This window comes from Gossypium hirsutum, chromosome A10 (assembly GCF_007990345.1).
Source record: "Gossypium hirsutum isolate 1008001.06 chromosome A10, Gossypium_hirsutum_v2.1, whole genome shotgun sequence".
Taxonomy (NCBI): Eukaryota; Viridiplantae; Streptophyta; class Magnoliopsida; order Malvales; family Malvaceae; genus Gossypium; species Gossypium hirsutum.
Window position 1 is genome coordinate 60,580,298 of NC_053433.1, and position 26,960 is coordinate 60,607,257.

Consider the following 26,960-nt stretch of genomic DNA (forward strand, 5'->3'; position numbering starts at 1 on the left):
GATGGCACCTCAATTCAAGTTGCAGATTGTTATGTTCAACATTGACTGCTACTCAAAAATGTGAATATAGTTTAAACTTTGAACTTTGCTTCTGATAACCACACACTCAAGTTGCTTTTCAGGATTCAGTTGATTTGATTTTAGAAAATTGCAAATACAATGTCAGACATCTTCAAATTATTATTTTGGTTCAAGCACATTAAATATTGCAACAAGCTGATTGATCCTGATTGCATATCAATTCATGTTAGATCTTCCTGAAACCAGTGTAACTCATTCCATCAACAAAATCTGACCATCATTACTAGCTCATCCAATTAGAAATCTGGCCAGCCGATCATACAGGACGGAGGATACAAAGGAAGATGATACATTGACAACCAAAGTGATTTTTATACGATTCAGACTGATACATTTGTCAAGTAATAACAGGCCTCGAAAAACCTAATATAATCTAATGCACACAGAGCTCCATTGAGATCACAATATCATCAGATAATACAGTAGGATTCTAATTTAAGTAAATTCACATGTCACACCATGGAAAGGGAAATTTTCACCAAGTGGAGGGTTTCTCACGGGTAAGCATTTGATCAATAACACCATTCTGGTTGTAAGCATCCACGAGTTTCTTTGCGTATGAAGGAATATGTCTATCAGCTCTGCACACATTTGATGTTTTCATAATTAAAAACAACTCTGCTCCTGAGTGTATTATAAATTAGTTGCTCAGTAGGATTTACCTTTGTTTTCCCCAGGTGCGATTCACATACAAATAGTTCCTTATAGTATGGTAGTCAAGTGAATATCGAGCAAATTCCAGACCCTTTGGTCCAATCTTAAGAAAATGAAGACTATAAGAATAATTTGCATAGTTGACCTTTCCATAACAAAGGAATTGTATATATGGAAGAGCCCTTACCAAGTTAAGCACAAAAACTATCAAATTCCCAATAAACCTAGGGACAGGTTGAGAAGGACCCTTCCCTGAAGGTGAAAAAAAACTTATTATGTAGTGCAGATGTCATGAATCCTCTAAATAATATTCAGAGCATTTGAAGATAAACAAACTAGGAAAAAACTATATGCAACTATCAACACTTCTACTCTAAGCTTACTTGTATGAAGAAGACTAATATCCACCTTTACTTTTAATAAAGAAAAAAAACCTGAAAATTTTTACTAAGCAGCATACATAGACTTATTCACAAGACCTCTGCCGTATTTCTAATTTAAAGCGCATGCTTACACACTGCAGCTGAAAGTGAACATTGTTTTCATGGTTAAATGGAAGATGCCATACATACCGAACTTAGCATTATCATCTGCTTTAACGGTCTCCATAACAAATGGTTGCCGGTTGCCCTGAAATGAAATGTTTTTTAATCAGATTTCTCCCCTCAAATCCTATAGCAGCTCAATAGGATATAGCTTAGGATTTTACACTACTAGTTGTTGGAGTGATCTCCAAAAGGTTCTCAATCAAACTCAGCATTTCTCTGCCACGTTCATTTCTACAGTACAAAGCATTGGAATGAAAATTTTAGTTCTCTTGGGATTTGAAGCAACTCAAGTATCATTATGCAATAAAAGCATGCAACAATTACATTAGAATGATGATATCTGAAACAAAATTATAGAAAGGAAGGAAGAAGAAGAAATGAAAGAATAAAGAAGAGAATAACTCTATTGTTGTATGTTGTTCTATCAAATAATACATACATACATATATATACTAGGGTTTATTCTTAAAGGAAAGAAAATAAAATCTAATCCCTATAAACCTGCTATGTAATCTCCTCTAAATCTACTATACAAATATCACACATTCTTTGAAGGAAAGAAATGCATGGAGAAAAAAGGAGGGGAAACATACTTTAGCAAGCAAATTGTGCAATGCCAAAGAGAAAGTACCTAACGGTAATATATTGTGGATGCTCTGTCATGCTGATTCCAGAATATTTTGGTACACCCATATATCCAACCACCAGATCCTGTATTGGCAAAAAAAAAAAAAAAAAAAAAAAAAAAAGAAGGATTATTCCAAGTTGACTTGCAAATTTAGTTGTGTCAGAAATAAGTGCAAGATAACTTCCTTGGAGCTTTTATGATCAAATATTATATCTGGCAAGATCCAACAAAAATACAAACTAAATGCATGTAGTGAAGTATCTAGAAACATGCCTGCAATTTTTGGTTAACAAGGATCATAAACCTTCTGACCTGACTGTTACAGATAGTATCAATTACCACATTATCAGGGACCCAATTGATTATTCCCTTTCTTGTATAATCTCTAATCAATAGATATGCATCCTGTAAATCAATAGTAAAGATATAATCTTTTCTCTTAACATGATATCAAGAGCCTAGAAAGTTTCTCCTTGAAATTTTTTTTTTTTTTGTTTTATGTAATCTTTTCCGTCAGTCCAAAAAGGTTTCGAATGTCCCCTCTCCATTATCATTTGCTTCTCATCACCACCTTGGGAAGGTGTGCAGCGTCATTTCCAGTCAGCAACCAAAATTGACAGTTTGGTTCCTTGCACATAGGTGTCAAGCATCATTTTACTCTTCGACAGTCCAATTGATGCGCCAACATGTGGGAGGTTATCTTAACGACATTTCCTTTCCCGACGTCACCTGGTGATTTTGACCACAACCTGGTGGTTGTTTGCTGCTGCCAATGCTTCGACAAGGGCTGTCACGCCAGGTGCTGCAGATCCTACTTGTTTCTATGCTGGATTCTGCTCAGGTGTTTTTTCCTAAAGGAATAATTTATTGACTTTGTTGCTTGGGCTTTAAATTTTGAACCTGTGCTATTGGGCTTTAATAAGGTAATTTTTTATAGGACTAATGATGAGTGATTCCAAAGTAATTGTTAACAAAATGATCCTAGTTATGTCAAAGATCACTAAACACAAATTAGTCGGGTTCAACTATCTAGACTGGAGTAAAACGGCGTCGATCTACTTGTGGAGTATCAATAAGGATGATTACTTTAGCCTAGATCTTCCTATTGATGAAAGTAGACAACATCGCTGAGGGAGTATACTCAAATGTTTGGGATCCATGTTTGATAGTATCTAAACCTGGATTTAGATATCTTGTTACGTTTCTAAATGATTATTCTCGAATTACATGGATATATACTTTATGAAAAAATCGGTTAAAGGTGTTTCTCATTTTCGTGCTTTTTTTGTGCCAAGAAAGAACTCAATTTGGTGTGACTGTCTAGATTCTGCGAAGCAGTAATGCTAACAAAATACTTTTCCAACTCTTGTAAGGACTTTATGATCCAAAATGAGATCCTTTATCAATCTTCTTGTGTTGGTACACCACCTTAGAATGGGTAGCTGAACGGAAGAACAAACATCTTCTTGAGACAGCTAGAGCTTTTTAGTTTCAAACAAAAATTTCTAAACAATTTGGGGCTGATGTTTCAACAATCTGCTTTCTAATCAATTGCATCCCTTCTTCCATACTATCCAAACCATTATTTCTGATGAACCAAGAATTTTTGGGAGTACCTCTTTTGTTCTGGATGTTTGACTTCTTGTAACTAAGATCCAAAATCCTTAAACTGTGTGTTTTTGGGATATTCTCGCCTTCAAAAGGGGTATAGGTCTTCCAATCCAGATCTCAAAATAAGTATGTAGTTTCTATCGATGTTCCATTCTTAGAATAAGTATCATTCTTTTCAAAAAAAAAAAATGCCTTCAAATCTTCCGAAAGAGGAAAAGGAAGATATCGGTTAACTTACACTAACACTAATCAACCAAAGAATTCTAATTCTCCAACTCTTGCTCCAACAAAGTCAGCGATCATTCAAGTTTATTCCAGACAAAGAGAGACTCGTGATACATGTCCTATATCAGTGTCTTCATCATTAGATCCAACCCCTATACCAGTGTCTTCGTCATTTAATCCAACCCCAATTAACCTTGAACTTCCTGTTGCTCTACGTAAAGGTAAATGCCAATGTACTTATCCTATTTCTAATTTTGTTTCCTATAATCATTTGTCTCCTAGCTTTTTACTTGCATTCCTAGATTCCATTTCTATCCCTAAGACAATTCAAAAGGCTTTGAGCCATCTTGGTTGGCGTGATGCGATGTTGGAGAAAATATATGTATTAGCAAAACTGGTACTCAGAATCTATTAGATTTTATTGGTTATGCTTCTAATAAAAAGGGTTACAAATGTTACAATCCAATTGATAGGAAGATTATTGTTACCATGAATGTCACATTTGTTGAAACGCAATCATACTTTGGTTCTAATCTTCAAGGTGGGAATTATAATAAGAAAGATTCTACAATTGATCAAGAAAACACTAGGAATATACAATATAGGGATTCTAATAATGGGGAAAGTGAATTTATGATTAACCCATAAATTAATGATGTTAATGTTTGTTAATTAAAAGGAGTATAAAGCTGTATAGTCTGATCATGAGAATAAAGAACAAACAAAGAAGTTAATTGTTTACTAAAGAAGAAATCAGAATCAAGAAAGTGGAATTCACCAGATTCATCACCAAGAATCCGACCCGCAAGATTTTGTCAAAAGTCCAGGTAAAGCTCATAATCCAACCAATGAATTTTCTGATTTAGATATTCCAATTGCTAAAAGAAAAGGTGTTAGAAATGTTGTCAAATATCACATGTCTAACTTTGTGTCATATAAAGCCTTGTCTTCGATATTCTCAACCTTTGTTTCGTGTCTCGATCCTGTGAAAATACCCAAAAATGTGAAAGATGCTTTACAAGTTCCTGAGTGGAAGGAGGCTATTTTAGAGGAGATACGCGCTCTTGAAAAAACAAGTTCATGGGAAACAGTGGAATTACCTGTAGGGAAAAAAACTATGGGTCGTAAATGGGTGTTCACAACCAAATTCAAATCGGATGGATTTTTAGATAGATACAAAGCCCGACTGGTAGCTAAAGGGTACACTTAAACATACGGGATAGATTATCTTGAAACATTTGCTCCAGTAGCCAAATTAAATTCTGTTAGAGTTCTTTTATCAATTGTTGTTAATCTTGATTGGTCCTTACAATAGCTAGATGTGAAGAATGCTTTCCTAAATGGAAAACTTGAAGAAGAAGTTTACATAGATTCTCCTCTAAGTTTTGAAGAAAAATTTGGAACTACAATATGTAAGCTCAGGAAACCTTTGTATGGTCTAAAGCAGTCTCCTTGAACTTGGTTTGAACGATTTACTCAAGTTGTTAAAAAATAAGGTTACTCTCACAAAGAGGTAAAATAACAGTTATTATAGTTTATGTTGATGATATCATTATGACAAGAGATGAAATAAGGCGTCTCAAGGAGCATCTAACATTGGAGTTTGAATCAAAGACTTGAGTCCTTTGAAATACTTTCTTGGAATGGAAGTTGCTCGATCAAGGAAGAGCCTTGTAGTCTCTTAGAAAAAATATGTGATTGATCTTTTAAAAAAGGCTAGGATGAGTGGTTGCCGCCCAGCTAACACACCAATTGGTCCAAATGTAAAATTCGGAAATAAAGGTCGATTAGTTGATAAAAGGCAGTACCAAATATTAGTCGGTAAATTAATTAACTTATCACACACAAGGCCAGACATAGTTTTTGCAGTGAGCTTAGTGAGTCAATTTATGCACTCCCTAATGGAGGAACATAAAGAAGCAGTGTTTCGGATTCTGAGATACTTGAAGAGTTCACCTGGAAAGGGCTTATTCTTCAAGAAATCTGAACAAAAAGGAATTGAAGCTTACACAGATGCAAACTGGGCAGACTCAATAACAGATAAAAGATCTACATCAGGATACTATACATTTGTTTGGGGAAATCTTGTGACTTGGCGAAGCAAAAAACAAAATGATGTAGTAAGAAGTAGTGCAAAAGCTGAGTTTAGATCAATGGCTCAAGAAATTTGTGAAATGATGTGGTTAAAAAGAATTATGGAAGAGTTGAGGAAACTAATAACTTCACCAATGAAGTTGTACTGTGATAGCAAAGCTGCCATTAATATTGCTCACAACTCAGTCCAGTATGACAGAACTAAACATATTGAGATTGATAAACACTTTATCAAGGAAAAGATAGAAGAAGGCCAAGTGTGCATGTCGTTTGTTCCTTCAAAACAATAAACAAGTTGAGCATGATTGATATATATGCACCAACTTGAGGGAGTGTGTTGAAATATATGAAACCCATATATTTTGGGATATATTTTAAAGTTATTTAGATAGATAAATCTTATTTAGGTAGATAAATCTTAGAATAAATCATTTGAGATATTTTAGGAATATTTTATGTTATCTTTTAGTAGTTTATTAGAATAAGGGAATTATTTTTCCAATTAGCACGACTCTTTTCTCTATTTATATTCAGTTGTTTAGTTAATAAAAGATAGAACAGTTTTATTAAATGCTCTCTTGAAAACCTTCAGAAAGTACAATGACGTATTCCACAATTTGGATGGAAGAAACGTGGTTATAATCACTCAATGTTTTATAAACGATTTGAAGTTGGAGTTATTCTCCTTGTAGTATATTTTGATGATATTGTTATCATAAGAGATAACCTCTTCTTTAAAGTCTTTCTTGCATACTAGGACCCCTTTGGATAGACAATGGATTTACCGCAGGTAGTGTAAAAACAGAAGTGACAGTGAAATTAGATACTGTAGCGTGAGATGAAAAAAAAGAAGCTAAATGCCCCACACTGGAGGTAAACGCCCATCCAAAGGGGCCCTAGATATCACATGAAAAACTTAATTCAATTAAAACAATTTTTGGGATAGAAATGACAAGTAGAAGGGAATTTTCTATCTCTGAGAAAATATATTTTTCATCTACTTACAAAAATTGAAAAGTTGGCAGTTAAAACTTGTAGTACTTCAATGGTTCCCAATGTGCACCTTACAAAAGATTAGAGATTTTGATGATTTTCAAAGGTATAAAAGGATAGTTGGCAACTTAAACTACCTTATTGTAACTTGCTCAAATATTACATTTGTTGCGAGTATTGTTAGCCAGTTTATGTCCACACCGATAGTCAAACATTGAATAGTCCTAGAACAGATCCTATGTTACTTGAAAAAAGCTCTTGGATGTGACATATTATACGACAATCATGTGCATACTCGTATGAAGTGTTTTACGATGCAAATTGGGTCAAATCTAAGATAGATAGGAGATCTACTACTAGATACTATGTTTCTGTTGGTAAAAACTTAGTATCATGGAAGAGTAAGAAGTAGAATGTTGTATCTTGGTCTAGTGCATAACTGGAATACAGGACTATGGCACTGTCTACGTGTGAAGTTATGTAGATACGACATCTATTAACTAAAAATAGGTTGGAGCATTCATCACTAGCAAAGCTCTTTTGCGATAGTCAAGCAGCTATTCATATCGCCTCGAATCTAGTTTATCTTGAAAGGACCAAACACGTCAAGGTTGACTGTCACTTTATTCAGGAGAATTTTGGAAAATTCAATCTTCATGGGTTATGTGAAAATAAGAGAACAACTTGTTGATTTGTTCACAAAGACACTTGTTAAAGAATGAGTAGATATTTGTTCACAAAGACTCTTTTATTTTCTTTCCTTATAGAATAAGCTGTAAACTTGTATATATATGTCTATCTGATTGAGTGTAAAATACAAAAAATTCATTCTCATTCTCCTTATGTTCCAGTATTTCATTTTAGTATTTTGTTCCATGGTATCAGAGCCTCTTGGCTTGATTTAGTGGATTTGTGTTTCGTTGTTTTGAACATGAATCGTTTGAGTATTGGTTTGTTTTTCAAGGTGATTTTTAAGGTACATTGCCACCAATACAAGGAGGTGCACCACCGTCATCACAGAAACTCTACAACTTCCGATGATTGAAGACCCCACATGTAAGGCTCATGTGCCACCTGAAGGTTCATAGACTTGCTTTACGCACCGACACATATGGGCGCGTGAAGTATCGTCCCACCAATCTTCCATCTCTAACATCAACTCCTTTGTCCAACCTCAGCCCAGTAGTCAGTCGCTTCATCAAAGGAGGTTTCAAGAGTCGTTTGCTTATTTTCTGGGATTCCACACTATTTCAATAATATTTTTTGCTTATTTTTGGACTATTTTGAGTTGATTTATCATTGTTTGGACTATTGTAGGTTTTAAGAAGAGATGTGATTACTTACTCCAAATTGACTCTGAGTGAGATGATTTTAGTTATGTCAAAAATTATGGAGCATGAACTAAATGGGATCAATTATTTTGACTGGAGTAAGACGGTCCGTATCTACTTGAGAAGTATTGACAAGGATGATCACTTGACCAATGACCCACCCACGGATGAGACTCGATAGGCATGACTAAGAAACAAGACCAAATTATTTTTGCAGATTCACAACTCTATAGATAGTGAGATAAGTGCTTTGATTAATCACTGTGAATTTGCTAAAAAAAAACTAATGGAGTATCTAGATTTTTGTATTCCGAGAAAGGAAATACATATTTCCAAGCTTAAGTGGGAGTGTGGGAAAATTATGAAAATAAATCCTCCGAATACAGTGATTTAAGCTAGGGATTTCATTCACCGATTTTTTCCTTGTAATCAAGGATTGGATTGAGGGCAGATCTTAAAAGAAATTAGCAGCAGATATTTAGAAAAAACAAATAGCAGACATTTTGGGGAGATTTAATTGATTGTGTATTTAGTTTATTTCCGTAATTAACCTAGGTTATGTACTACAAACATGTACCATTCTTTACTCATCAAATACACTAGACAAAATTCCTCTTTTCAGTTTCTGCCACCTCTTTTCAATCTTTTCAATTTCCGACTATCTTTTTATTACAACAATTATCATACTGAAAATGATGCAAAAATAAAATAAATGAAAGCAATTCCACTGCCCTCTCAGTAAAGTTATCGAGTAAGTAAATACATAAGGCATTCCTATTAGCACAGGTTACAAAATTCCTAGGACAAGCTTGCATAAATTAAAAAAGATGAAAGAAAACTCACCGCCAATGCATTTGTGTAATCAAAGCAGCTACAAAACACAATAAAATTGTATTGTTAGAAAAAATTTCTACATAAGGATATGCATGATCTGATAGTTTTATAACTCTTTATACCTAGAAAGAATTATATTTTCCTCATTTTACATGATCTTTGCACAAAGAAACAGTAAAGACCTCCAGATGCACAGGACAAACCTTTTTAGATGAACTTTTGCATTTATTAATCATATGGAAACAACAGGAAATTACCTATAGCAAGAAGGTGCAATAACATTGACTAAGTCGTTTGCTGGTAGACAGAAATAAGGAACCTGCTTTAGTTAAATTTTGAGATCAATAAAGCATGGTGAATGAGAGAACCAGAATAGATTGAAAGTACACAAACTTTATTACCTCTTCAATATGCCCATCCAAATGCTTTAGGTGGACCTAGCAGAATATAACAATAGCCACATAAGATAAAAAAAAAAAGTGATCTTTTTGTTAGTACTTATACCATGCTCTTTTTATATGGGACAGCTAGCAGTTAAATAAATACTCAAGATTAGCATTATACCAACATTTACATAATGAGTCATCAACCTGCTTTGATGGTATAAAATGTTAAACCAAAGCTCTCTCTCTAGATAGGATAAATGGCTTAACCACTGAATATGAATCATATCTATTATGAGTAAATAGGAAAAAATACAATGATGTAATCTCAAGGGCTCAAGTAACCTAAGCTCACACCTCTGTTTACTTTATTGCATTCAGACTTCACTAATATAAGAAGTATTTTCCATTTAAGTTGAGAATGTTCTCGTCAATGATATGCTTTACTTGACAGACGTTACAATGCATAACTTAAGCAAAAAAAAAAAAGAGTTTCTCAGCACAAACCTTGTAATCTTGCATAAACTCGTAATGCAAAACAGTTTCCGGTTCACTACTCGCTGCCTTTAGAAACTTATCTAGACCTTCTCGAGTTCCATTATCAACTGTTGAATAAGAGCGTTCAATGATTGAGATGTGTTCTGTAATTCAGATAGGAAGCAGTCCAAAGTAATGTTGTGCCTATGACTTATCCATCAAAGGTTTATGAAATTTGAAGGGATCTAATTAAAAATGCAATACGAAACCATAATACATTTGACTTTTATCCAAGTGCATATCCTGGAATAATTCTAATCTCGCAGTAACTGATTGCAAAACTTCATGAAAATCATTTAACTTCTTTTAGACCAAAAAATACATTCTCTTAGTAAAAGATACACTAAAATAAATTTTCTGATAATATATATGTATGTATATATGTTTTAAATTACCACAATTGGTGCCTAACACATATAGCTTCTCCAAATTTAGATAGTGCTCCACAGATCTTAATGCTGCAGTTTAAGAAATCATTCTGCATTACAATAGTACAAGTCATAATACAGAAATACGCATAAGTGGAAACTGCTAGGATATAGCATTAAGCATACCCTGCACTTGGCAACCCACACCACAGAAAAGGAGACGCTTTACCCCAGCTGCCTGTATATTTGAAAATAACCATTCTACCCCAGTTAACTTTTTGCACAGGAAAAAAATGTACAATTTTGTTTTCATAATAAAGCAAAATTTAGCAATCTGGAACTAGTAGAAATGACAAAATAAAAACAATCAAGCATGTTGAATATAGTATTCATTTATTATAGACTTTTTTCTTAGTGCACTGCAGGAGATATGAATAACACTCATCTTGCCACTTGACTAAGCCCTTTTTTCATTTTCAATTTTCATTGCATTAATTTTCAGTTTCCATGAAGGTTGAGCATGGGATAAGGCACATGTGCAGACTTGGGTTCAATCTTTTCCTTTTAAGTTAGTGCTAGCCTATCTGTCTATGATTAAGAATAGTGGTGGTAGTGATCTCATTGTTCAATTCCACCATTGTAGTCTTTGCTCATAGAACCATAAGAAATGCTTTAAATTATGAGCTCATAAAACCAACTTCATATCTTTCAATAATATTTCTTAAGCATAAATGATATATAAAGCTTAAAAATCCTCTATGGTGGCATCAAGAATTTAAAGTACCTCAACCAGTGCGAGGGTATTGAGATTAGGGGACAGTGTTGGTTTAACTCCTTTAGCAGCTAAAACTTCTTCCGGTGTCCTGAAGTGAATCAAAAGGGAAAAATTTAATATTCGAAAGTAAAAAAAAGCAGCAAATCAAGTGAGTAATTTCAAAGTAGGAAAAGGGCAAATAAACTAACCTAGCTAAAATGGGCCTTGGTGACAATCTGTCATCTGGATCACTGCATTATAATAATATTTAATAAAACAAATAAAAACTTCGCATATTCAACCATGCCTCCTGATAAGTGCTCCTACCTCTGAACACAAATCACAGCTTCAACCATGCCTGATTTCAGCATTTCTATCGCAATAGTTGTAACTATCCCAGTCCACTGAGCTCCTAAAAATGATGAAAGATGCAATGTGCATGAAAATTAGCTGCAGATAAATTGTCAATCGTACAAAGTATTATTAGCCTAACCTCACCATTCTCAAAACCATCTTTTCCCTGCCCCTCCCCCGACACAAAACACAGAGGGCAACTTTAAAGAAAGACATGGTGAAAAGGCCATTCATTCCACTTTAATTCAGACCCTTAATATTTATCAAGAGGTTTTAATGCTGACAATAATGTAAAGGGTGGAACACCTCATATTATGTACACTACATTAGAAAACGTAACATATAGTTGCATCACTACGATCTCATTTTAGAAAATTCAAAGCTACATTGAGCTAACTTCTGGGCATCACTCCCCAAGTTCTACTGAATACTCGCATTTTTCATCCTGAAATTTTGACGGTTTATAACTCATAATCCAGCTAACAAGACCAGTTTATTAACACTAGTTAAAAACCTTGACCTTAACCTCAAAGCTATTCAGAACGATTTTTAACAAATTTAATTCCTATCTATACGATTTGGATGTAAGAGGTGCTTCAGAAAAGCAAACATAACTACAATGCACCAAAGAAAGAATGGTAACAATCTAGCAGAACATTGGAAAATTTTATAATTTACAAAAACATACCTTCTACAGGCTTAACTTTACGAGCATATAGCAGCTTGTCATAGACTCCTAAATATGTCTCGTCCAAAGAATCCGATTTCCTCCCTCTACCATGAACAACAGGTTCTAAACTCTGAACGCTAAATAAATTAGTCAAACTACTTGTATAACCTCAAACAGGATTCAAATGTATTAAAATTACCCTACTAGCCAATACATAATTATTCACAGATTGAACATCAAATAACCCAATGCAAGAAGGTTAAAAGTAGCCAATATTCAGTATATGTCTTAAGTGGGGATATATGCCGTCAAATTCTATTTAAAGCAACAAAAAAGTAGTTTATTAAAACAATATAACTCATAAATTAGCAGTAAACTCTAGAAAAAAGGGTTTTCATAAGACCTCCTTTTTAAAGGTAAGCTAATGCGACCAATAAGCTTTTCCCTCAGCCACTTCAGAAGAGCATTAGAAGCAAATAAACAAAAATGTCAAATGTTTAATGTGGCTCGTAACTTAGAAGGCTCAAGTAAATTGGAATGAATTGAAAGCTTTGATTCTATAATACATATGGTCCAAGCTCACAATTATAATAATATTTTCAGTCAAATTATTTGATAACTACATTTGTCTCATAAAAAATTGCTCTATTAACAACCAAGCTTCTTCCTTCTATTCTTACTTATAAACAATTAACCCTTTTTCATAGCAGAAGGAACATTAAAAAAAGTGTAAAGGAATGAATGACTTACTTCAATTTTGGACATTCCATCTCCTAAGAAAGCACAAGCATTCTTAACATGGGCAATGTAATATGTATCACACAACCCACATCGACTGCAACATAATTGGAATATACAAATAAAAAAAATGAAAAGAAAAGAATGAAGGTAAAAAAAATAAATGATTGGGTTTCTTTTTTTAGAAAGAAAAAACATTGTATTAAAAAAAATGAAAGAAAATTAAGAAGAACCTGCAATGGTCTTTGGCTGGATAGGTACCTCCTGGGGGTATGGGCTTAGAGCGTTTCCTCCAGTCGTCTCTTAGCTTCACTGTTTTCTTTGCGTCGGAGTTTGATTCTATTACATAATAAATACATAGATAATTAAATGAAATGGAACACTCAAACTAGATAACCATGCATGTATTAAATTGTGAGAAGATTTTCTTACTACCTTTTGAGGAAGAAGAAGAGAAGATAGGTCTCGAGAAGGAGCAAACAACTGAAGTCATGGCAGCTGAAGAATGCAGTTCAGTTTCCACTTTGCAGTTTGCACCACATATTTATTCTACGGAGGTTTGTCATTTATCATGCCCAACTCCTTCCTATAATTACAGAAATACCAGCATGATGTGGAGCAATTTCATTGTTAACTTTAATTTTTATTGTTAATATCTTTTGCTAATTTAGTTGTTAAATTTACATTTCAATCTTTTAAAAAGAGGTAATATGATTATTAATCTTTTAAAAAGAATTAAATTGTTATTTTTTAATAAAAATACTAATTAAAATGTTAAATATTGAAGCATTGTAGTTTACATGGGAATTTATATGTACTTCATATTAATTTTTTTAAAATTTATATTATTTTTTTATTTTTTATTTTATATTTTTAAATTATTTATTAACATGACATATAACAAATAATGTTATGTTAGCTTGAAGTATACTTGGTCTGTCACACTAATTCTCATGATAAAATCACTAAAAATTAATATTTAAGTTAACATTTCTATTAAAAACGATTTAACTATTTTTTATATATTAATCATTAAATTTAACTAAAAAATAAAAATCAAATTAACAAAAATATAAACATTAAAAGTCACATTATACATTTTTTTTTCTTCTATAATAAAATTACAATGTGATTGTGATGTGTTAATATACTCATTTTTAAAATATTTATTTATTTAAATATTTACATCTTATATACACATATCAAATACAAATATTCAAGTGCTACCTTCTTTATTACCATTCAGATTTAATCTAATTCTCTTAAATTCGATCCTTCAAACGGTATACACATAAATAACAACACGTTAGCAATTGACACAAATTAGATTCGAAAAGCGGATATAATCGATTAAACAATATTAGGGTGAAATAAATCGTACACACAATTTGATTACTCACAAACCGAGTTTTACCCATAGATCGAAAAGTCTACACTTACCAACTACCGTTGGGATTACAACCACGTAAAAATAGAATAGAGAGATAATTTGTAACAACCCGGTTTAGACCCTAGTCGAAACAGTAGTTTCGGGATCACAAATTCGAGGTCGAAAATTTTTTTAATATTATTTTCCGTGCTTATAATATGTGAATTGATATCTGTGAAGGTTTTGTGTGAAAATTTTATCGTTTGTGTGCCGATTTGATAAAAAGAACTTAGTCGCGTAAAATGTAAAAGTGGTCTTCTATATTATGAAGGTGTCTATTTGCCATGGCTTACTAAAGCAAATGTCCTTATGTTGTTATTAACCAATTGATAATGTTAATGGACAATAATAGGTATTATATCATAAATTTTTGGTGGGTTTAATTAAGGTTAAAGTTGTAATTTGGTATTTAAGTTATAATTAAATAAAACAAACATGAAAATAAATGCCATTATCACCATTCATAGCCAAAAATAATAGGGTTTGGAGGCTTTGAACATTCGAAACTTACAAGGCTTAATTGGTATGTGATTTTTGCTTGGTTTTTGATAATTTATACATTTTTGTAATCGTTGCTCTATATACTATCATGCCCATGTATGAACTTTGGAAATTGTTGATGATTTTGAGTTGAGCTATTGTTGATAATGTGAGTTTTATGAAGTTTGATGATAGTAAATGGAAGATATGTGTTAGATTACTATGTTTTATGTTGGGATTTTTGATGAATTTTAGTATTTTGGACTAAATTATGAAAATGAGAAATTGAGGGCCTAAAATGTAAAATAAACGATAAATATGGGCTGATAAGGACCATAGGAAAATTCATCTAAGGCATGAATTTGATGAATTTTATATATTTGGTGTTTTGTGTAATAAGGACTAAATTGTCAAAATGTGTAATTTTAGGGGCTAAATTGCAAAAATACCTAAAGATGTGTTTGTGTATAAAATTGAATGTGTTGGTGATTAAAAGGGTTAATTTTGAATACATATAGATCAAGAAAAAAGGTATTCGGATTTAGATCGAGGAAATCGAAGATTATCGAGTAAACGATCTAAATCATCAATTCCGAGTATGAGGTAAGTTCGTACATGATAAATGATGTTATAGTTATGTTTTAATGCTTTGATAATGCATAAATTGTATAGATATTTGATTATTGTTTGAGCATGATGATAATCGACTATGTTCAGCACTAAGTGTGCGGTTCGAAATAGCTTTGGCTACAAATGGAGCTAAGTGTGCGAGTTGGAGTAGTTTCAGCTATATGAGGCATTAGGTGTGCGATACCGAGATAGCTTCAGTTTATTGAAATGGCACTAAGTGTGTGAGATTGTTACGGTTTCGACAAATCACTGATGCACTAAGTGTGTGAATTCTTAAAGCGTGGAAAGACTTTTGAATGAATTAATGTATTTGAATGAGATGTGAGAATGAAATGAATAAATACGGGAAAGTTCAGGTATGTTTGATACCTATGTGGTAGATGATATTATGTGTATGAAGCTTGATGAATTCATATGAACATATTAAATGAGATAGAATAGAATTGATGGATGAATTGTGAATTACTAAGTGTTTATTAGTTGATGTTTCGTATATTATAAACTGTTGATTATTTTTGGTACGAACTTAATAAGCTTTAAAGCTTACTGTGTGAAATGTTCTCTGTTTTACAGTGTTATAAAGCTAGCTAGCATCTGGGGATCATCAGCGACATCAATTACACTATCGGACATCTATTTTGGTATCATTTTGAGAGTTGTATATATGGTATATGACATGTATAGGCTAGAAGTATTTAGTATGTTTTGTGATGTGAATATCTAGCCATGAGATTATGCTTGTAAATGTTGGTATGTATGGCCTTTTAAGTTGGCCTAAATGATGTGTTTGATAGGTAAGTCATATAATATATATAATGTTCATGTGAAGGTTTGAATATGGAATGTTGAATTGGCAAGTTTTGTGGTATGAAGTATGTGATAAAATGATGAGTTTATGTATTTGAAACTTAAGTAAGTTGTGATGATTTTGGTACATTGATTAGGTATGTTTTGGTTGTGAAATTGAGTAATGAATTGAATGGTATTTTAAATGGCATTAAATATATACAAAATGGTTGAATTTGTTGCCTATGAATGTATGCTAATAAAGCTAAAATGTTGTGAGTTTTGGAATGCTTGAGATAAGTGGGAATGGCTTAAACCAAGCCTAATTTCACCCCCACGCAGTTGAGCACATGGGCGTGTGTCTCGACCGTGTGTCTGTTGTAATTTAGTTATTCAATTCAGTCTCGAGCACGGCCTAGACACACAAGCGTGTCTAGTGGTCGTGTAAGGCACACAACCTTGATACATGTGCGTGTGTGGCCATTTCGAAAGGTACACAGGCTAGACACATGGGCGTGTGGTCGGCCGTGTGACCTAAGTCAGTTTCATCCACAGACAAAGCACACAGACGTGTGTTGTGGCTGTGTGGACAAGTCAGTATGTATGCCCTATTTTGCCACGGCCTAGACACACGAGTGTGTCTAATGCTGTGTAAGGCACACAGCCTGTTCACACGGCGTGTGACCTTTATAACTTGGAAAAATGTTTAAGTTTCGAAAAAATTTTGTATAAGCTCAGTTTAGACCCGACCCCTTTCTAAAGCATGTTTGATGTCTCGCTGACCTAATATAAAGGATTTGATAGTGATGTATGACTTATGATGATTGTGTAATGAATGCTAAATGTGTCGATATGTTCGATAATGTCTTTAACCCTATTTCTACGACGGATACAGGTTAGGGTGTTACATAATCGTACAAGGCTATCGATGCCAACAAACCAAAATATGGGCGAGCGATTAAGGAAAAGAAAAAGAATCGACAGCCCAAGAATGGTGGATGATGCGACGGCAACAACTAGGGAGAAAGAGGGGGAAAAGAAAAGAAAGAAAAGAGGGAGGGCGACGTAAGAGAGAAAAGGGAAAAGGGGGAAAAGAAGAGAGGAGGAGGCGACAATAGAAAAATTAAATGAAAAAGAGGGGATCGATGAAGCTAAAATGTGTTAAAACACTAGGGTTGAGCAGCACAGTAGGGTTTTCTTCTCTAGGAAATGCAAAGGTATCGATACCTATTAGACAAGTATCAATACTTGTGTAAGTATCGATACAATTTATGATATTTTAACAGAATAAGCCCAAACAGAAGCCCAATTACACACTCCATCAGAGAATTAAAATAAATTCAACAATTACAAATTTAACCCGGAAATTTAACCAACATTTCGGGTGTGACAAACCAAGTTTGTTATGGCATGGATTGTTTAAGGTGGCAAGGAATACTATGTTTATATGTTATTTTCAATTGTTAAAATGTGAAATGTCAGGTATGTTGTGTTTATTTTCATACGAACTTACTAAGCTTTGAGCAAGCTTACCTTTGTTTCATTTTTCTACCTTGTAGATTATTGAAAAGCATGTTGTCGATTGGATCATTTTCAGAGCTCACACTATCCACAAATTCACTCAGTAGACTTTCAAACATTTTGGCCCGATTATAAGTGGCATGTGAATAAGTGTTAATGGTTTTGTATGTTTATATATATGTGAGATTGAAACTTGTGTTTTGGTTCAAATTGATATAGGAATAGGTGTTATATGAAATGATATATATATATATAAGCTTCGGTTAATATGGTCTATCTTACTTGATGAGCTTTGGCACTTAAAAGTAATAGTGATGCGTTGAATGTATGTAACACCTCTCACCCGTATTCAATGTCGGAACAGGGTTACAGAGCATTATCGGACTTATAACACAAATAAACATAAATTTCACATACATATTTCAATTTCATGTAATCATCATTCAACATCAATCATATTGTCCCTAATACGAGCCTACGAGGCCTAAAACATGCATTCGGGGTGGTTCGGGGATAAACCGATAACTCAAGAGATTTTCACGAAACCTAGAAAATTTTTCAAACTATAAGGGACACACGCCCGTGTGGCCCGGCCATGTGTCACCCATGATCAAAGATACACCCGTGTCACAGGTCGTGTGAACATTCGAAATGGGATCACATGGTCGTGTTCCAGCTCATGTCTGACCCGTGTAACTCTCTGACTTGGGTCAAATGGCCAACACACACGTCCATGTGGCTAGCCTGTGTGCCAAGCAGTATGCTAGGTTGTGCCAATCCTGTAGGGTATACTGACTTATGCCACACAGCCAAGTCACACGCCCGTGTGTTAGGCCGTGTGGAGCATACTGACTTGATCTTTAATTCAACACCAGGGGACATACAGCCGTGTAACTTGACCGTGTGTCATGCACAGCTGAGACACACACTCGTGTCTCTGCCCGTGTAGACAAAAATAGGCTATTTACCAAGCCATCTTACCACCCAAATTTTCATACACCTACATCAAACCAAATGACACCAAAACATGGCATAAATAGGCATTCAAACCAACTAAATCAAGCCTAATTTATGCTAATTCTATACCATCATCCACAATACACACAATTCACGAAATAGGTCATTCCATTTATACTAAATTCACGTTCACAATTCAACTAAATAGACACTTTCAAACATGCATCATTTTGCCCGAACTTACAAGCATATAACTTTTCAAATATCAACTATTCACCATAAACATTAATATAGTAATTATCAACACAAAACAAATGCCATTTGCATATATATATACACAACCAAAATAAGCCAAATCTCGTGGCTATATACAAAACCAAACATTAAACATTTACAAGCCAACTCAAATGGCTACATTCATTACTATCATATATGTACCAAAATGACCAAACTCTTATACATGCCATATACTCAAAATACTTAAGTTCAAGAGTACCAGAGTGATAGTTGGATAGTGTGATGAGGTCTTCGACAATTCCGAATCTGAGCTAGCTTGATATCACTATAAAACATGGAAAATTAAACAAAGTAAGCTATAAAACTTAGTAAGCTCGTATGAATTAATAAACAAACTCATCAATTTATTCACTAATCAAATAATATGAACAATATTTATTACAAAACCTTTAATCAAAATGTTAACTTGTATTCAATCACATATATAGCCATAAACTTATAGCTTCCATAAATTCGATGCTCATATAGTTTTCGTACATACCTGTACTGTTACTTATCTATTTCTCACCATTTCATATCTTCGATATACCCGTTGAACCATTCGGAATACTATCGGATGCTCGGGAATCTCACACCCTAAGTGCCATATATATAGCTGAAGCTATCTCAATCTCGTATCACAATATGATACTCACTCTCGAGCTGTCGACAGGTCTGCTCACACAAGTTGACGGTTATGACGAAGCTACATGGTGCTGCTTACACAAGTTGACGAGTATTCGCAACACATGCCGGATAACTTAGCCATCGGTAGGACGTATGGACCAGCAGCCAAATCACATAACCCCTAATGACATGTCATTCGTATCCTAATCTATTCCTAAGGTTCAACCGAGATTTCACACTTGCTGAATTGTCGTCAAATATGTCAGCAGTGTCGTATTCACAATTTATGCAATATCAAAGCATTTAAAACATAAATATAATAATATTTAATACATACGAACTTACCTCGAATGCAAAAACAACAAAACGAGTTGATCAATCCAAAACCTTGTTCTTTCCCAAGTCTAAATTCATATTTCGCTTTTCTTGATCTAAATGTAATCAAAATTAACTTATTTAATTATCACTCTATTCAATTTAGTCCAAAATACATTTTAAGGTAACTTTACCTTTTTGCCCCTAATATTTCACATTTTTAAAATTTAGTCATTATTTCATAAAATTACAAATTCATGTAATTCAACCTAAACCCATGCTAGTTGAATTTCAATTAGGTCCCTAGCTACCCATTTTTTTCACTTATTTCACAATTTAACCATGAATTTTACACATTTCACAAATTAATCCCTAATTGGACATTTTACTAAAAATCACTTAACAAATGTTGTTTATCTAACAACAAGCATATATTTTCTACCATTAAATATCAAAACACATGCTCATTCATTAATGGAAAAAACCCTAAATCTTTAACAGTTTTGCAAAATAGTCCCTGGGCTAGCTAGACTAAGCTGCAACGATCTGAAAAACATAGAAATAATTAAAAACAGGACAAAAACCGTACCTTAATGAGCAAAGATAGCATGGCTGAATGAAAATCTAGATATGGCTTTTTCTTTTCTTAAGAATCGACAATGAAGAAGATGAATGCACTCAAATTTTGTTTTATTTTAATTTAATTAACTTTATTTACTAAATACCAAAATTAACCTTATTACTAATTCAAAATTTCAATAATGCCAAGCCATTTACATCCACTATCTAATTAATGGGCTATTTACCATATAAGGACCTCCATTTTAAATTTTTATAGCTATTAGACACCTTTAGCTAATAGAACTCAAGTTTTACACTTTACGTGACTTAGTCCTTTTTATCAAATTGACCGTCAAATGGTAAATTTTCTTAACGAATTTTTCACACAATCATACTATCATGTTGTAGACATTAAAATACTAATAAAATAATTATTTTAACTTCAGATTTGTGGTCCAGAAACTACTATTTTGATTTGACTAAAAATAGGCTGTTACAACTCTCCCCCATTAGGAATTTTCGTTCCTGAAAATCTTACCAGAAAAGAGGTTAGGGTACTGTTTTCTCATAGCTTCCTCGGGTTCCCACGTAGCTTCTTCGACCCCGTGACATTGCCACAAAACTTTCACCAAAGCTAAGCTCTTATTTCTCAATTCCTTAACCTCTCGAGCTAAAATTCTGATTGGTTCTTCGTTATATGTCATATCAGGTTGGATTTCAATCTCTGTTGGAGAAATGATATGTGATGGATCTGATCGATACTGTCGTAACTTGGACACATGAAATACATTGTGGATCTTTTCTAATTCTAACGGTAAAGCTAGCCAATATACCATTGGCTTTATTCTTTGATGATCTCATACGGCCCGATAAATCGCAGACTCAATTTACCTTTGCGACCAAATCGAAGAATCTTCTTCCACAGAGATACTTTCAGAAATGCTCTGTCGCCGATTTGAAATTCAATGTCTTTATGTTTCAAATCTGCATACGATTTCTGTCAATCTGAAGCTGCTTTCAAACTGTCACTAATTACTTTCACTTTATCTTCAGTTTCTCTAATCAAATCAACCCTGTGAATCTTTTTCTCACTAAGCTCGGTCTAGTACAATGGAGTTTGGCATTTAAAACCATACAATGCTTCATACGGTGCCATCTTTATGCTCGATTGAAAACTGTTGTTATACGCGAATTCAACCAGTGGTAGGTATTTCTCCCAGTTGCCTTCAAACTCAAAAACACAGCAACATAGCATATCTTCAAGAATCTGAATTACTCTCTCAGACTGACTGTCGATTTGTGGATGAAAAGCAGTACTAAAATGCAACCGCGTACCCAAAGCTTCTTGCAATTTCTTCCAAAATCGCGATGTAAACCTTGGGTATCTATCCAAAATAATAGAAACTGGCACCCCATGCAATCTAACGATCTTAAAGATGTACAACTCAACTAATTTATCAAGGGAATAGCCTGTACGTACCGAAATGAAATGTGCAGACTTCATCAATCGATCAACGACCCCAAACAACATCTTTTTTTTTCAAAGACAGAGGACTCTGGTATCATCACAGGCTGTAATAATCTTGAAGGCACTTGATGTTCCGTTTTAACTTGTTGACAAACCAAACATCTCAACACAAATTATGAAATGTCTCGTTTCATGCTCGACCACCAATACAACTGTTTCAAATCATTGTATATTTTAGTACTCTCCGGGTGAACAGATAAACAACCACTGTGTGCTTCGTGTAGAATTTTCTGAATAACCTCAAAATTCTTTGGTACACAAATTCTATCTCAGAACATTAAACAATCATCGGATCCGATCTAATAGTCTAAATCACTACTCAATTCGCATTGCACTCTTTTAGCTTGTAACTCGTTGTCACACTTTTGAGCTTCACAAATTTGCTAAAGAAATACCGGTTTAGCTTTTAATTCGGCCAAAATCAAATCATTAGTAGACAAGGTTAGTTGTGTGTTCATCGCTTGCAAAGCAAATAATGATTTTCTAGTCAAAGCATCCGCGACTATGTTCACTTTCCCCGGATGATAATCAATCACTAATTCATAGTGTTTCAATAGCTCGAGCCATCTTTGTTGTCACAAATTGAAATCTTTTTGAGTCATTATATACTTCAAGCTTTTGTGATCGGTAAAGATATAACACTTTTCACCATATAAATGATGTCGCCAAATTTTCAATGCAAACATAATAGCGGCCAATTCCAAATCGTGCGTCGGATAATTCTTTTCATGCTGTTTCAACTGTCTGGAGGCATAAGCTATCACTTTACCTTCTTGCATCAAAACGCAACCCAAATCGTTCAATGACGTGTAGCTAAAAATCACAAACTCTTTGCCTGACTTAGGTTGAACCAAAACCGGTGCTTTAGTTAACAATGCTTTCAACTTTTTAAAAACTCTGCTTACATTTCTCAGACCACTCAAATTTCACATCTTTCTATAGTAATCTAGCATCGATGTAGCAGCCATCGAGAATCCCTTAACAAAACGTCGATAATAGCCAGCTAATCCTAGAAAGCTTCTGACTTCGGATACATTTCTTGGTGGTTTCCAGTCAACAACTATTGAAATCTTGCTCGGATCAACTCGTATACCTGCCACTGAAACAATATGTCCCAAAAATTTGACTTCTTTGAGCCAAAACTTACATTTGCTGAGTTTAGCAAACAATTGTTTGTCTCTCAAGGTTTGTAGCACAATCCTCAAATGCTCGACATGCTCAGACTCATCTCTTGAATAGACCAGAATGTCGTCAAAAATACAACAACAAATCTGTCTAAATATGGTCTAAAGATTCGATTCATCAGATCCATAAAAACTGCAGGAGTATTAGTTAATCCGAAAGGCATAACAAGAAATTCATAATGCCCGTACCTTGTTTTGAACGCAGTTTTAAGCACATCCAAATCTTTAACTCGCAACTGATAATAACCAGACCGTATATCAATCTTCGAAAACACTGTTGCTCATTTCAACTAATCGAACAAATCATCGATTCTCAACAAAGGATACTTGTTCTTTATCGTAACCTTGTTGAGCTGACGATAATCAATACAAAGTCTCATTGATTATTCTTTCTTCTTTACGAACAATATTGGTGCACCCCAAGGTGAAAAACTAGGTTGTGCAAACCCTCTATCCGTTAACTCTTGCAACTAAACTTTCAACTCTTTCAATTCTATTGGAGCCATTCTGTACAGAGCTACAGATATCGGTGATGTTTCCAGTACTAATTCAATGGCAAACTCGACCTCTCTGATTGATGGCAAACTTGGTAACTCTTCTAGAAACACATTCGGATACTCACAGACTACTGGTACTGATTCAATCTTTGATTCATACACTTTTGTATCCAGTACAGTGTAAACTGAAAAATATATAGGATTTTTCCTATGTAATTTATTTCCTTTTTACTTAAATTCATCATTAAAACTAAGTAATTGTTTAATAAATTAATAAAAAATGTGAAAATATGAAATTAGGACATAGAAATTATTAAAATGTGATTTTATGCTTTATTATATAGTTTTTATGCATAAAATGGCTTATTTTGTATTTATTTGAACATATTATATTTTTAAGACATAAAATGGGCCATGAATGATTAAATTAAATAATAAAATACAAAATTATATTTAATAACTCATTTTAAAATATTTCATTAATAATTTGGGTTTGAATTAATTATTTAACTTGGATAAATTTTGTTCTTTGGTCCTTTAATTTATCTATTTATTTTGGACAGGTCTGATAGCTTTGCTGGATTACAAAAAAACCATCCAAATTGAAGACAAAGTCAACCCAAATTCGACTACACATGGCTGTCCACATAAACCACCTTTTGGTTCAATTACACAGATCCTTGCAATGTTGAAAAAATTAGAGATTTGCCCGAAGATTTACATTTGACCGAGTCTCAGTCTGGAGTTGTTATGGCATTTAAATTGCTTAAAAATAAAAGAAAAATTCAACTCAAAATCCACTAAGCATGGCCGACCACTCATTGGAAAAGATTGAAGAGACTAACCTCTCTATTTTTAGGAAACTATCCTCCTCTCTTCACCTATAAATAAGACCTTATTTGATCCCTCAAAAATCATCCCTCATCCCTCATCATTCTTTTCTTTCTTAATTCTCTTTAGCATTTTCCATTCCCCACGTCTAGCATTATCTCTTCATAGAGATTTTAGCAATTAAGCCTCTTAAAGAGCCCTTGATCAGCCACCTTGGAGAGCCATCAAAAAAGGAGCAAAGTGAATAAGTGAAGGAGCCTCGTCGGTCAGAGTCTTGGGTGACACCCACTATTATTTAGGTTTAATCTTTCTTTTCTTTAATTTAATCTAAAAATATTTGCTATGTGTTCTTTGTTCTTGTTTACAACAATGTTAGCTTAATTTTATTTAATCTAGGATCATTACTTTGATTAACTAATATTTATTTGATTCATGGTTATAATGTTTGTGCCTCAATCGATCATATTTTCAATTAAAATCAAGTCTGTATTTCATTCATACATGATTGAAATGCACCTGAATTAGATGAGCGATCCTAACCAGACGGTGGCTAGTGGACACATAATTGAAATGTGCATGCTCAATTTAGATCCTAACCCAATTAAATTGCAGGTTGCATAACAACTCTAACTAAGCTCTATTATCTGCATAGTTTTTAGATTTATGTGATAAAATTGTTTCAAACCTAACACGTCCCTATTACCTCACACGAATGCTAAGAAACCCTTAGTAAATAAGGATCAGTAAAATGCGTATTTAGTAAGTAAAGGGTTCCGAAAGGACCTAATGTGGTTTCCAAACTCAAGAAAGATCAAGTTGCCATGAAATGTTTATTTGAATGTTATTAAGCATGTTGATAATAAATTGAGTTTAATTAAAGTAATTTTCCTAGTTTATTTATGTTATAATTATTGCAAATTGTGTTTAATTTTTCTAAAATCTATTTCATTCATATAGTTTGCATACTTAGGATAATTTGCATTGAGGATCATTGCATTTAGTTTAATATATTTAATTTTAATCATCACTTCTCAACCATATTGTGTTTTTATTTACCAAGTTGGTAGTATAATTTTACAATTAAGTGATTTAACACAAATACAATCCCTGTGGAGATGATAACTCGATACTTACCTATTACTTGATAATGACTGTGTACACTTGCACAAAGCTACGCGTTACAAGTTTTTGGAGCCGTTGCCAGGGATTGTTAACTATTGCCATAGTCATTTTTTTTGTGAAATTATTTACTTCCAATTTGGTTTATTTCTAACATTATTAACTTATTCTTTTTAATTTTGTGATTTTCTTTTCAAGTGTTTATGAGCATAGATCGGATTATCAATTTAGTCCTTGTAAACCCTGAAATTGAGTAAACTTTTAGGCAAAGAAGACATGAACGAATAGCTCAAAGACAAGTCGAGATGGACCTTGGAAATCAGAATCAAGACCAAGGTAATGAAGCTGATCATGTACGAAATCCCATCCTCATTTCCAATGATAGGGATCGATGCATCAGACAATATGTTGTGCCACTTTTCAGTGAGTTAAATCTAGGAATTAGAAGGCCAGATATTGAGGCAACCCAATTTGAATTGAAACTAGTGATGTTTCAAATGCTCCAAATAGTGGGCCAATTAGTGGTATGCCCACAGAAGATCTACATCTTCACCCTCGATTGTTTATAGAGGTGAGTGATTCATTCAAGATAGTCGGTGTGACTGAAGACGCACTGAGGTTGAAGTTGTTTTTGTACTCGTTGCGAGATCGAGCTTGAGCATGGCTAAATTCATTGCCACCAGGTTCGGTATCTACATGGCAAGAATTAGCAGAGAGATTTTTGGTTAAGCATTTCCCGCCTAGAAAAAACGCTAAGTTGAGGAATGAGTTCACAACTTTCCAACAATTGGATGATGAGTCTTTGTATGAGGCTTAGGAGTGACTCAAGGAGTTACTTCGTAAGTGTTCTCATCATGGGATTCATCATTGTATCCAGTTGGAGACATTCTATAATAGTTTCAATGTACATACAAGATTGATGGTAGATGCTTCTGCGAATGGTGCAATTTTGTCTAAGTCTTATAATGAGGCTTATAAGATCATCGAGAGCATTCTGAGTAATAACTATCAATGGCCAACAAATTGAACAGCTTCAAGAAGACTTGTAGCCAAAGTTCATGAAGTTGATGCCCTCACTTCGTCATCAGCTCAGGTATCGTCTATTTCCTCTATGTTAAAATAGTTTACCGCTAATAGTGCTAATAATTTTGCAGCTCAGCCACCAAGTCCATTTGAAGTAGTTTCCTGTGTGTACTATGGGGAAGGTCATTCTTTTGCGAATTACCCATCAAATCCCGAGTCAATATACTATGTAGGGAACCAACACCAAAATAGGAGTGGACAAGGACCCCAGTCCAACTTCTACAATCTTTCATGTTGTAATCATCCTGACTTTTCTTGGAGCGACCAAAGAAATAGACCAAACAACAACTTATTGCAGCATAGACCCAACCAATCTCAAGGGTTTAATCAACA

General features: G+C 33.8%; 1 protein-coding gene and 1 non-coding gene across 4 annotated transcripts; both read right to left on the reverse strand.

Annotated features, from left to right (window-relative positions):
• Positions 1–220: 220 nt before the first annotated feature.
• LOC107924239 (7-hydroxymethyl chlorophyll a reductase, chloroplastic) lies at positions 221–13,351 on the reverse strand. 3 transcript variants are annotated; one of them, XM_016854592.2, is made up of 19 exons: positions 13,239–13,351; positions 13,037–13,142; positions 12,816–12,900; positions 12,084–12,195; positions 11,369–11,453; positions 11,251–11,292; positions 11,072–11,150; positions 10,474–10,525; positions 10,315–10,377; positions 9,890–9,987; positions 9,401–9,436; positions 9,257–9,318; positions 9,009–9,036; positions 1,915–1,994; positions 1,445–1,514; positions 1,308–1,365; positions 923–987; positions 744–838; positions 221–662 (listed from the first exon to the last, which is right to left on the reverse strand). In XM_016854592.2, the coding sequence occupies exons 1-19, from the start codon at positions 13,294–13,296 to the stop codon at positions 557–559; spliced, it is 1,380 nt and encodes a 459-aa protein (XP_016710081.2). In that variant the 5' UTR covers positions 13,297–13,351; the 3' UTR covers positions 221–556. The 3 variants fall into 3 exon arrangements, with proteins under 3 accessions (XP_016710081.2, XP_040935242.1, XP_040935243.1); XM_041079308.1 differs by lacking the exon at positions 10,315–10,377; XM_041079309.1 differs by lacking the exon at positions 13,239–13,351 and having other exon boundaries at positions 12,084–12,202.
• Positions 13,352–26,298: 12,947 nt separating this feature from the next.
• Positions 26,299–26,405, reverse strand: LOC121209118 (small nucleolar RNA R71). Its single transcript, XR_005904235.1, has one exon. It is a non-coding gene; the product is annotated as a small nucleolar RNA R71 (small nucleolar RNA).
• Positions 26,406–26,960: the final 555 nt, after the last annotated feature.

Bases quoted from the DNA above. Each gene is read 5' to 3' on its own strand.
- LOC107924239 (XM_016854592.2), bottom strand. From the start codon at position 13,296: ATGACTTCAGTTGTTTGCTCCTTCTCGAGACCTATCTTCTCTTCTTCT. The intron at 9,437-9,889 runs GTTTGTGCTGAG...ATATTCTGCTAG, and splicing joins AGTTTATGCAAGATTACAAG to GTCCACCTAAAGCATTTGGA. The intron at 1,995-9,008 runs GTGAGTTTTCTT...TTGCCAATACAG, and splicing joins ATTACACAAATGCATTGGCG to GATCTGGTGGTTGGATATAT.